The sequence below is a fragment of the Alosa pseudoharengus genome, unplaced genomic scaffold (assembly GCF_046254945.1).
Source record: "Alosa pseudoharengus isolate Yale_2024_CS ecotype anadromous, Long Island Sound unplaced genomic scaffold, YU_APseudo_1.1 YU_APseudo_1.1_scf_16, whole genome shotgun sequence".
Taxonomy (NCBI): Eukaryota; Metazoa; Chordata; class Actinopteri; order Clupeiformes; family Clupeidae; genus Alosa; species Alosa pseudoharengus.
In genome coordinates this window covers 13,066,897-13,079,374 of record NW_027468630.1, presented here as the reverse complement: position 1 = coordinate 13,079,374, position 12,478 = coordinate 13,066,897, and the positions used below count along the sequence as shown (strand labels likewise).

Here is a 12,478-nt window from a genome sequence, read left to right as displayed (position 1 = left end):
CTCCGGTTCTTACGGTAGCTTCTAGTGTGCCCATCTAATCATCTCCAAACAGCAGCACACCAAGCATCTTAATGCTGTGTATTAATATCACTAAAAACAACACAGCAGAAAGGGTTGCTCAGATGCTGGACTGTGCTACAGGTCCTCTAGCAGTTCTTAAATTATTTTTTTGCAACTGATTCTTCTGTTTTATTTTGAGGCATCTTCTTTTCAAACAGCGAAATCTCATGCATAAACTTGAAGGGGAAAAAATGCATTGAAGATTTTTCTTTTTGACACTGCTTTTTTCCCCCTCCACAACTGATTTTGATTTAGTTTTTTCTGTTTTGTTTTCTAAACTAGTTTACTGTTTCTTTTCTCGGATTTGTGGGTGTTTCACCTCACCATAACCTGTTTTTCAATGTGTTTGTCCGATGTTTTTTCTTAAATCCTCTTTTTCTCCGTGTCTGGTCTCTGCTGGGGTCTGTGGTGCTAGACTGTGCCACTGGTCGGCTGGGCCATGAGTCTCCTGGCGCCGGCGGTAAGAAGGCCCTGGGGCCCACGCCACACCAAGGCTGCTGCCCTTAACCCCCTATCAACACCACCCTAACCAGACAACCTGAGCACTCTGGGGCTCTAACACACTGACTACTTAACACTGACCACTTAACACCGTTGGGAAAAGGAGGACGCACTGTCTTTGGATTCATGCTTCGCAACCGCTCCCTTGGAAGAGCTTCCTTTTTTTCCCTACTTCCTGTGAGCACTGTTTGGGTAGGTAGAAGATCTGCTGTATAGCTGTATATGCATCAGAAAGAGGCAGATTGGCTTTACTGGAGAGACCGATTGAGGAGGATGTGATTGTCTGCCATCACATGGAAGATGGAGGGAGTTGAGGGCAAGATGCACAGCAGAGATTTTTGTCTTAACAGGTTGCCATACAGATAGTTTGTATTGACCTTATCACAGGCAAGATGCACAGCAGAGATTGTTGTCTTAACAGGTTGCCATACAGATAGTTTGTATTGACCTTATCACAGGCAAGATGCACAGCAGAGATTGTTGTCTTAACAGGTTGCCATACAGATAGTGTCTATTGAACTTATCACAGGCAAGATGCACAGCAGAGATTGTTGTCTTAACATGTTGCCACTTGCCATACAGATAATGTGTATTGAACTTCTCACAGGGGAGCCAGAGTAAACTGAGATCTACAGTAATTGTTCAGATCAGTAGTGAAAGGGATGGGAACATGCAATTTAAGATACTTCTGAAGATTGTATTGTTGCTAGCAATTTAAATGAATTGGATGTTTCCACACTATATTTTTCATTGTTATACCCTTTATAACTTACTTTATATAGTCATCACTGACCTCCAAACTGTCTGTGGTTTGTTTTAGTGAAGAGAGGATTTATAATGACAATCTCAAACAGTGTAGTGGCCTGCTCTGGTCTAGAGGATGTCATTACTGGTCATGGTTTTATACCGTATAAAAGCACAAAATAAAAGCCTTTGTGTTGGTGTAAAATTAAATGCGTTTTCATTTTAATCCCAGACTGCAATTTTAGTTTTAATCTCACACTCCTGCCTTCTTTTTATCACCAGGACAGAATCATTGGTATCCTACAGTACACACTTTTGGTTACCGCATGTTTTGTTTTTTCAGATGACTATCTTTCAGCCTGACAACAGCAAGCAATTTGTTGTCTATCTGTAATCTAGTTTATTTTTGTCATTTGGTTAAAGGCTGGCATGTAGATTTTTTAGGGACGGGTGTTTTTCTCCTTTACTGTCAAGCTCCCAGTAACATTTTCTCTCCCTCCCTGTCCTGCATTCCATAATGTGTGTAGGCCCATTTCTGTAAAGGGTTTCCCATATTTTCCATTATGCGTGGTGCATCTCCACATATGGTGTGCGTGGTGCATCTCCACATATGGTGTGTGTGGTGCATCTCCACATATGGTGTGTGTGGTGCATCTCCACATATGGTGTGTGTGGTGCATCTCCACATATGGTGTGTGTGGTGCATCTCCACATATGGTGTATGTGGTGCATCTCCACATATGGTGTGTGTGTGGTGCATCTCCACATATGGTGTGTGTGTGGTGCATCTCCACATATGGTGTGTGTGGTGCATCTCCACATATGGTGTGTGTGGTGCATCTCCACATATGGTGTGTGTGGTGCATCTCCACATAAGGTGTGTGTGGTGCATGGACGTGGTGCTGCAGGGGCTCTGGTCTCGGTCAGATGTGTGTGTGTTGCTTGCTGTAATGAGCCTGTTGTAATACCGTGTTAATCCTGTTGTGATGACGGTTGTCACTGCCCTGGTATGGTAGGTGACTAATGTGCAGTTCTGTTGCACACTGTTCTAGCCGGCAGCAACATCTATACATAATGTGTCGGTGGTGTTGTGACGAGTGTTGTTTCCCTTTGTGTTGTAGGTGACTATGCTGGGTTTCCTGGTTGCGGTCTTCTTAGACTTCACAGCACCTACCGCCACGACCTCAAAATCTACGCTTCTGACGAGGGCCGCGTGCAGATGACAGCTGCGGCCTTTGCCAAGGTACGTATATATGCACATCACATCACAGGCTTGTGTGTGTGTGTGTGTGTGTGTGTGTGTGTGTGTGTGTGTGTGTGTGTGTGTGTGTATGTATGTGTGTGTATGTTTTGTTGTGTGTGACATTTGTACGTGTTTCTGTGCGTGTGTGTTAAAGTGCCTGTATTTTGCATGGCCGCTGTGCCTTAGGGTCTGCTGGCTCTGGAGGGTGAGCTGACGCCCATCCTGGTCCAGATGGTGAAGAGCGCCAACATGAACGGCCTGCTGGACAACGACATCGACCCGCTCAGCAGCTGCCAGCACCGCGTCAAGGGCCGCCTCCACGAGATCATGCAGAAGGATCAGGACTTCACCGACGAGGAGTATGACAAGGTAGGAGGGCCCTCGTAGTACCAATACCACCTCCACGCCCCCGCAGTAGACTCCTGCACATATTACAGGCAGTGATTAGCCTAGTAATTAAAAATGTTCATCATACTTATTGTCTTCAAGCTCTTGAATAGAAACCCAATTCCAACACAGCCATTTGTGTTATATACTGTACATTTTGATCCAAGTGTAAAAATGGAGCGATCTGCTTTTTTCTAACTTCAGAGCAGTATTCCGTTTTCAGAGTGCCAGATAGAATTTATGGACACACTCACACTAATAAATGTCATGGAGGTCCCCAATAAAGTAGGAGGCTCTTTATGCAGCGGAAAGGCTGTTGCTAGTTCCAGTTTAATGGCCCGGCTTGTAGCTGCCTGTGGATCAGATTAGAATCCGTCCTGGCAGCTGTGTGGGGTTCGTCATTGTGTCCTGCACCACGAAAAGGCCTCATTTTACATGAGAAAGAGAATCAGATGTGTTGTTCAGAAGCACGCTGAATGCTGAATGCCGAATGCCGAAATGTGTTGAGTGTGATGTGTTGTTCAGAAGCATGCTGAATGCCTGTGTAGAGTGTGAGCGAATTCAGCCGTGTGTGACCATATTCAATTTTAGGTTTTTGTGAGAGATTTGAGTCGTGGGTCTTTCTGTGACTGAATTCCATTTCAAGTCATTGTGAGAGAACCAAGATGTGGGTTTTCCTGTGAGATTACTTGTAGAAGTGTTCTGATTTTCCAAAGAATAATTCTGATTTTCTGTGGTGAGCAAGCCCTAGGCCTATGGGAGTGTAGTGTCAGTCTGCCAGTCAGCGTCTCAGTGTGAGGGTGAGAACAGTTATTACTGTCATTCCACATCCCTCTTTGATCTAGCTGGATGCTAATTAGTCATAATGGGGACAGAGATGGGGTTATTTTAAGCTCATTTGCACTGTCTGCGCTGTGATAACCGGGTTCTAATTTGTTTCTTTTAAATTTTCTTTTTATTCCTTGCTTGACACACAGTACATTCTGTGACTTTAATGGGGCTTTGAAATATCTTTATTAGCTTGGGTCAGTTTGATCTCATTTGTGGAATGTTTGGAATGATGTGGAATTATGTGCTCATATCTTTGCACAGATATGCATGCATATGTGCATATATATGTATCAATGCATTGGTGTGAGAATATATATTCATGTAAAAACATATTTTCTGTCTGTGTGTGTGTACAGTTGGCCCCCACCGGTAGCTGCTCCCTTGTCAACTCCATGAAGGCGATAGGAAACCCTATGCTTACGTGTGACAGTGTCTACGCCCTCATCCAGAGCCTCACCTCACAAATCCGCAAGAAGATGGAGGACCCCAAGTCCGCAGGTCTGTCCTTAAATGTGCCTGTCAACACAACTAGTCCCTGAAATATGTTTAAAGGCTACACGCCAGGCTCAGTTGGCCTTCAGTGCACATGCCTCAAGTTGACCTTGCTAAGACAAGTGGAAGCTGTGGACAAATGACTCATCGCCTCCCACTACACCTCACGCATGGAGGCACAAAGCCAATGCAATGATCTGCACTAGCAGGTAGGCTAACTAGTTAGGCTGTGCTAATTTGTGTTGTCCACTGGTCCAGTGACCGTATGAAAATGCAATCAATGCCTTGCATGGCTGCATGTCTGCTATTTGGGCCAATGTCTCTGTGAAGCAACCCTGTGCTGCAAACGGCAGCATTCCCATCAAGTCAGATGGAATTCACTGGAGGATGGGCCTGGGAGCTCTCGTCTGCCCCCTGCTGGTGGCCTGCCCATTAACAGCAAAGGGAATTGATTTCTCAATGCTGTGGTCTGCTGCCCTCTTCAGTTTACTGGTACTAGGAGGCTATTCATTTCCCATTGCAGATAATATGATTGTAGCAACAATATACATACTTCGTCGTCACCCTCTGGGTATATCAATTGCATAGGTCAGTCCACCCTTACCTCGTAGCCCCTCCTCCTAATAAAAATGTGAAGGAAATGTGGAGGACATGCAGCAAAGACAGAAGTAAGAAAGAAATGAGAAGTGCTTACTCAGTTAAGCATCCCTTCTAATTACAGCAGCATTGTTGTTATCCTCAGAGTCAGAGTCAGACTACGTCATTGTGGTCAGCGCAGTTAAGAGATGTCTGATTACTGATGACCCTCCTCTGAGTGGTTGTGGTGAATGAGGTGAATGTGCTTCGGCAGAGCAGCTGCTTTCCTCCTGCCTGTCTCCTGCAGGGCCCCTGGACCTGCGCCTGCTGAGACACTCCTCTGGGTGTGTAAGGGGTCTGCTCACACACGTGCCGGAGGATGCACCCTAGTAGTGGCATGTCTAGACACATTAGGTTTGATTAGACGATTACAAGCTAGAAAGAAACCGATCACATCGTCTCATGTGTGAATGCACAATCATAGCAATGACACGGGAGCAAGTACCTTCTATTAACACCTGAGCCGAAGCAGAAATGGGGTTTATACGGCATGGCACATAGCCCATCTTTTCTTTGAGCTGCTGATTTAAAAATTCAGATGAATTTGAAGTCTGTGTGGTCAGAAAGGACAGGAGATGGTCAGCATGTGTGTGCTCTTTGTCGCCCCCTGGCTGCAGACCTGCAGCTGTACCACAGCGAGACCCTGGAGCTGATGCTGCAGCGCTGGACCAAGCTGGAACGAGACTTCCGCATGAAGAGCGGCCGCTACGACATCAGCAAGATCCCTGACATCTACGACTGCATCAAGTACGACGTGCAGCACAACGCCTCCCTGGGCCTGGAGAACACTGTGGAGCTGTTCACCATGTCACGCGCGCTGGCTGACATTGTCATACCGCAGGTACCTCACACACTCACCCACCCACCCACTCACTCACTCACCCAATCACTTACCCACTCACTCACTCACCCAATCACTTACCCACTCACTCACTCACCCAATCACTTACCCACTCACTCACTCACCCAATCACTTACCCACTCACTCACTCACCCAATCACTTACCCACTCACTCACTCACTCACTCACTCACTCACTCACTCACTCACTCACTCACTCACTGTACACCGTTACACAAATGCATTATTTAGAGAGAAATCTCAAATCTTACTTTCCTGCTGTTTATACTGAGGGGTCCAGTACACACACACGTACACACACACACACACACACACACACACACATACGCTCAAAGGGAGCATGCCAGCAAATGTCTGTGAGTAGAAAATGTCACACTTTGCGCACACGCTGTATCTGTTTTGAGGCATGTACACATTGTTATCTGTGAAGCTGATTATATAGCTCAGCACAGAGGGAGCATACGCTCTCACTGCCCGCTTGTTCTCCCTCAGATAACCGTATCAGTAATCAGCACACAGCCTATGAAAACAAACCCATGGCAGCGGTGATATGAGATATGAGATAATACACATAACATTGCCTTTGATGTGTGTGTGTGTGTGTAGGAGTATGGCATTAATAAAGTGGAGAAGCTGGACATCGCCTATGCTTACTGCCTCCCTCTGGTCAAGAAGATCCAGCTGGACCTGCAGAGGACTCATGAGGACGAGTCTGTGAACAAGCTGCACCCTCTGTGAGTGTGTGTGTGGTGTGTGTGTGTGTGTGCCCATAGCTGTGTTTGTGTGGTTTAAGATTCCACAGAGTGTCAACTATGTGGTATTTCCCGTCTCCTCTCAGGTACTCCAGGGGAGTTCTGTCTCCAGGACGACATGTGCGCACACGTCTCTACTTTACCAGCGAGAGCCATGTGCACTCGCTCCTTAGTATCTTTCGCTATGGAGGCCTTCTCGATGTAAGTGTGTGTGTGTGTGTGTGTGTGTGTGTGTGTGTGTGTGTGTGTGTGTGTGTGTGTGTGTGTGTGTGTGTGTGTGTGTGTGTGTGTGTGTGTGTGTGTGTGTGTGTGTGTGTGTGTGTGTGTGTGTGTGTGTGTGTGTGTGTGTGTGTGTGTGTGTGTGTGTGTGTGTGAGAGAAAGAGACAGAATGGGAGAGTTAAATTTGTTTGTCTGTTGTGGCATGTCCGTCAACAAAAGCATTAATGCTGTGTTGTCCACAGTGTTCAGAGTCCTGAGTGCAACATTAGATAACTAGCACTATTCCATTCATCTGTAGTCATTTCCAATACCAAGACAGTAAATATGGCATCACACAGTATCATATGGTTAGTTGCTACATTGTCATGATCTCAGCAGAAGGAAATATAAGATGCTGACATTATTCTTTGTGCATTAACCCTTGGGAGATCAGACTCTGGACTGTGTTAAGCACTTCTGCACAATTTAATTTGCTGTAGTGCTATATAAATAGAATTGAGATAAATATATAAGCACATTTAAACGAGAACCCATGAATTTATTTCTTTGTCATTTGTTTGTTTGTGTTGGTCCAGGAGGAGAATGACCAGCAGTGGAAGAGGGCGATGGACTACCTGAGTGCTGTTTCTGAGCTCAACTACATGACTCAGATAGTCATCATGCTCTATGAGGACAACAACAAGGTACTGTGTGTGTGCGTGCGTGCGTGCATGTCGATCCTGACAACAAGCTGAATGCTTCTTAAAATAGTTGTTCATTGGCAGTGCATGCTATGCCCTCCTAGTGGCACACCCCTTGTGTGATTTAAGATGGTCAGGATGATTTGAGTTTTTTCCACCTGAGTGTTATAGAATATTTCTATTAGCAAGTGTAAATGGGCTTTGTATACATTATTCAAAAACAGCAAGGAGAAGCTGGTAACGATAGTTGTGCATGGACAGTATGGGACCACCACATGTGTTGATATGTGTTAGTGTTGTGGTGGTGGTGGTGGTGGTGGTGGTGTTAAGCTTACCTCTCATCTCTGGGCAGTGTTTGGATGTTTGTGCGTTAGTGTTGTGGTGGAGGTGGTGGTGTTAAGCTTACCTCTTGTCTCTGCGCAGGCCCAAGAGAAGCCTTGTGTTTGGATGTTTTTGTGTTAGTGTTGTGGTGGTGGTCAGCTGACCTGGTCTCTCTGTGCAGGACCCTTCGTCAGAGGAGCGCTTCCACGTGGAGCTGCACTTCAGCCCGGGGGTGAAGGTGAGCGAGGAGGAGAACGCTCCCTTGGGCTTCGGCTTCAGGCCAGCGTCCAGCGAGGTACACACACATACATACGCACACGCACACGCACACGCACACGCACACATACACACACACACACACACACACACACACACACACACACTATCTCTTTCTAGGACACATAGTCTACAACAGCTGCATGCATGAACAACACACTCTCATAACTGATGCTAGATCAGATCACGCTGATGTCAGTTAAAGTATTCATATTTAAATATGTAATTGGAGGGTATGGCTAGGCCTTCATAATAAGCACATGTTTCTGTGCACTGAATGATTCTGAGGGCCAGATTTGCGTACAAATGCGAACGCAGCGTTAGCAGCGTCATTGCCAAACCGCAGGAAGCACATGCTGTGTTTCTTTATTTTACGTGCTATTTATCACACCTGCTACTCATTATGTAATCAGCGCCTATCTCCGCCCCCCTAGCGTCATTTGCAAACATTCACATTCATTTGGGCTGTAACCAAAATAACTCCGTAAAAAATGTGTTCTACTCTAAGTACATGCATGTGTGTTTCTGTGTTTTCTTTTGTGTGTGTGTGTGCGTGCGCGTGTGCGTGTATGTGTCACACTCAGAATGAGCAGAAACAGACGGACCCTGGCAGCCTGGAGAATCTGTCTCGAGATGAGCCAGACCGCGCCCTTCCTCTCTCTGACTCAATCAGCACACAGAGACGATCCCCCCTCATCCGCAACAGGAAGACTGGCTCCATGGAGGTGAAGACCCTAGATACACACACACACACACACACACACACACACACACACACACACACACACACACACACACACACACACACACACACACACATGTTTACATATCACACACACACACACACACACACACACACTAGGGGTGTAACGGTACACAGAAGTCACGGTTCGGTTCATACCTCGGTTCGGACATCACGGTTCGGTACGAGTTCGGTACAATGGAGGGAAAAGCAAAACAAAAATGCAGAAAGCATTTTTTTTTTGTACATGTCTCAGGCTGTACCACCTAGTGTCATAGTCTTCCCTGAGCTATCTGCAACAGCCTGAAGTGTGTAAGATGTAGGCTAAAGAGTACAATAAGTACCCAGACTCCATCTGTAACTTGTAAACAAAATAAGACAATCAGTTATAAAACTGAAAATAGGCCTACAGCATCTCTTATTTCTGAAAGTGCAAATTACATAGAAAAATGATTTTTAAAAATCCACTTAAGCAAGACCTTCAACATCTGTGTTTAGTTGTATAGGCTATGGAAGGGTCTACAATTGGCCTCAATATTTTTCATTGTGTGTAAAGTAATAATCTAGCCTACTAACTGTGAAAATATCACACTATTTTGCCTTTTTTTTTAAACGAAATTGCTCCTTTCATTTCATAAACAGACTACAACTAGAAGTCACGTGACTTTGCCCTTTGACGTTAACTCACCGTAGCATGGTTTGTTTATTAGCCTGGTTAGCGTTGTCACTTTGTTTTACTGTCTATGCACTTAACACTACCAGCTCCTCATGTGAGAAGTTACAAGTTACCCCAAAATAAAGGTAATTACCACGCGATTTACATAGCTTTCTGTCATTACGAAATCATTTAATTTAAGCCATAGGTTTTGGCCCTATTTGTATGTGTATCCAAAGGCTGCTGAAGCGCAGGGGAAGTTTTTTTCCCCTCGTTTCAGTGATTAGTAGCCTACATCATCTGGGTGATGGCTTCGAATATGTGTAGCATTTTTTCCACTCACATACCCAACAACTGCTGAACAACGCCGACACACAGTTTCTTCTTATCCACCACTCTTTCGCCTGTACTAACGTTACTGTAACTGAAGTTCTCAAACTTGCGATCTTAAAGAGACCAGCGGATCCTCTAACTCTTGTGGGTCTAACCTTAGTGCTGCTAATGACTGACGGACTCGACCGACGACCTGACAAAAAAACATAGGCGCCAATCAGAGCTTCAGAGCTAAGTCGAGGCTACAGATTAGCGTTAGGTGTCGCTAAAGAACTCCCGTAACTCTCGCTACTTAACAGTAATTGCGCATGACATTAATTAATCCGCACGAGTTTTATGTATTTTTATACCGTGTATTCTCCGTGTAAATTCATGCACCGAACCGTGACGCCCGTACCGTTTCGGTTCAATACGAATACATGAACCGTTACACCCCTAACACACACACATGTTTACATATCACACACATACATGATGATGAGTACATATGTAAATGCAAATAGAAATGATGTTACTGTACTGAGGGTTCGTGTATTTCTTTTTCTTGTATATTTTCTTCTGCTTTCTTTGATCTTGTTTTGAATGTGCACACACAACCATAGTGACAGCTGACTCTAAGAATACAAGTTCAACAGAGCTTTGCCATCTGGTCTGGAGTCTGAGTCCATGTGTCTCATAGACATACAGTACGAAGGCAAAGGTGACATTTGAATCAATGGAAACATTGGTTGGATGATGAGCTAAAACATGTTTGGACCAAGGTCTTGTAACTGTGTGTGTGTCTGTGTGTGAGTGTGTGAATGTGTGAGAGAGCTAGAGAGTGTCAGGAGATGGACATATCTTTCTACTCATCTGTCACTGTTCTGGCCTCTTGAACGTGCCCATGATGTGTTTATCTAGCTTACTGGGCCCATCCCACCTGTCTGCAGTGTGCCCATGTGACCCTGCCTGCTTGAACATGCCCATCTATTTGCGTCTGAGCTTTTGTGCTGTAAAGGCATATTGGCATATCATTGCGTTGGGCTAATCTGAAATGGACACTGTGAGCATTAGACTGGATTTCCACTGATGGTTTTAGTGTTCTGATCTGTTAGACTACCATTCTGTGACTGTCCATATGTTTTTTGCCCAGTTACAATATCTGTGAGGCGTGTGTGTGTGTGTCTGTGTGTGTGTGTGTTTAGCCTACAGTATACACTCCAATATCTGTGAGGCGTGTGTGTGTGTGTCTGTGTGTGTGTGTGTGTGTTTAGCCTACAGTATACACTCCAATATCTGTGAGGCGTGTGTGTGTGTCTGTGTGTGTGTGTCTGTGTGTGTGTGTGTCTGTGTGTGTGTGTGTGTTTAGCCTACAGTATACACTCCAATGGCCATTGAAATATGCCTACTGTGTGTTATGTTACTGATATGTTACTTGTGCATGTTTGTCACTTAGCGTAACTTTGTGTGTGTGTGTGTGTGTGTGTGTGTCCCATGTCCTGTGCAGGTCCTGTCTGAAACGTCCTCGTCTAAAGGGGGAAGCTACCGCCTCTTCTCCTCTTGCTCACGCCAGTCCCCTGAGATGAAACAAAGTGGCCTAGGTGGGTATCACACACACACACACACACACACACACACACACACACACACACACACACACACACACACACACTCACACCCACACAGCCAAATGTATTTGCACATTTGGGAGTGTACACACACACACATACACACACACACACACACACACACACGGGCACTTAGTGCAGTATCATCTTCTGCCTGGACACACACAAATTGGATTAAATGGGTATCGTCTTTCTCCTGACCACCAGTTACGGTCTGTCATCAAATACTACTACACACATACACACACATACACACACATACACACACAGACACACACAGACACACACAGCTTTCCAAATGTGTCATTCACAAACAATGACATCCAACAGCCAGTGGGTGAGTAGAGATGTCATTTAAAGGACAGTAGTATAGAGTAGTATTAGCAGTATTGGTAGTTGCATTTAAAGGGCAGTAGTATAGAGTAGTATTGGTAGTTGCGTTTAAAGGGCAGTAGTATTGGTAGTTGTCATTTAAAGGGCAGCAGTATTAGCAGTATTGGTAGTTGCATTTAAAGGGCAGTAGTATTGGTAGTTGTCATTTAAAGGGCAGCAGTATTAGTAGTATTGGTAGTTGTGTTTAAAGGGCAGTAGTATTAGTAGTATTGGTAGTTGCATTTAAAGGGCAGTAGTATTAGCAGTATTAGTAATATTGGTAGTTGCATTTAAACGGCAGTTGTATTAGCAGTATTAGTAATATTGGTAGTTGCATTTAAAGGGCAGTAGTATTAGCAGTATTAGTAATATTGGTAGTTGCATTTAAAGGGCAGTAGTATTAGCAGTATTAGTAGTATTGGTAGTTTCATTTAAAGGGCAGTAGGATTAGTAGTATTAGTAATATTGGTAGTTGCATTTAACCCATTTACTCCTAAAATGCCTGCTAAAAACGCCTATAGAATCCTATGGCATTCTAGACTAAATAACCTTATTTCCTGAGGGTTTTCTGAAAACATACTAAAAATTGTCAACGTCTACCAAAATTTAATATCTAAGCCTTTGTAGCACCTAGAAACATGAAATAAAAAGCATGCTGCGCTACGCAGCATCCAGCGGGAGGGTCAATGTTGCACTACGCAGCATCCAGCGGGAGGGTCAATGTTGCGTCATGCAGCATCCATCGCGAATGGGTTAAAGGGCAGT

The 12,478-nt window shown here is 44.8% G+C and overlaps 1 protein-coding gene across 5 annotated transcripts in view; it reads left to right on the top strand.

The window, feature by feature from the left end:
• The window catches only part of ppip5k1a (diphosphoinositol pentakisphosphate kinase 1a), a 60,331-nt gene that overhangs the window by 25,993 nt on the left and 21,860 nt on the right, over positions 1–12,478 (top strand). For all 5 annotated transcript variants that reach the window (XM_076287114.1, XM_076287113.1, XM_076287116.1 and 2 more), the window contains exons 17-26: positions 2,427–2,548; positions 2,735–2,917; positions 4,123–4,264; positions 5,512–5,735; positions 6,362–6,489; positions 6,594–6,708; positions 7,303–7,410; positions 7,910–8,023; positions 8,589–8,729; positions 11,221–11,314. In XM_076287114.1, the coding sequence (XP_076143229.1) occupies positions 2,427–2,548; positions 2,735–2,917; positions 4,123–4,264; positions 5,512–5,735; positions 6,362–6,489; positions 6,594–6,708; positions 7,303–7,410; positions 7,910–8,023; positions 8,589–8,729; positions 11,221–11,314 (1,371 nt within the window). The remainder of the gene's footprint in view (positions 1–2,426; positions 2,549–2,734; positions 2,918–4,122; positions 4,265–5,511; positions 5,736–6,361; positions 6,490–6,593; positions 6,709–7,302; positions 7,411–7,909; positions 8,024–8,588; positions 8,730–11,220; positions 11,315–12,478) is intronic.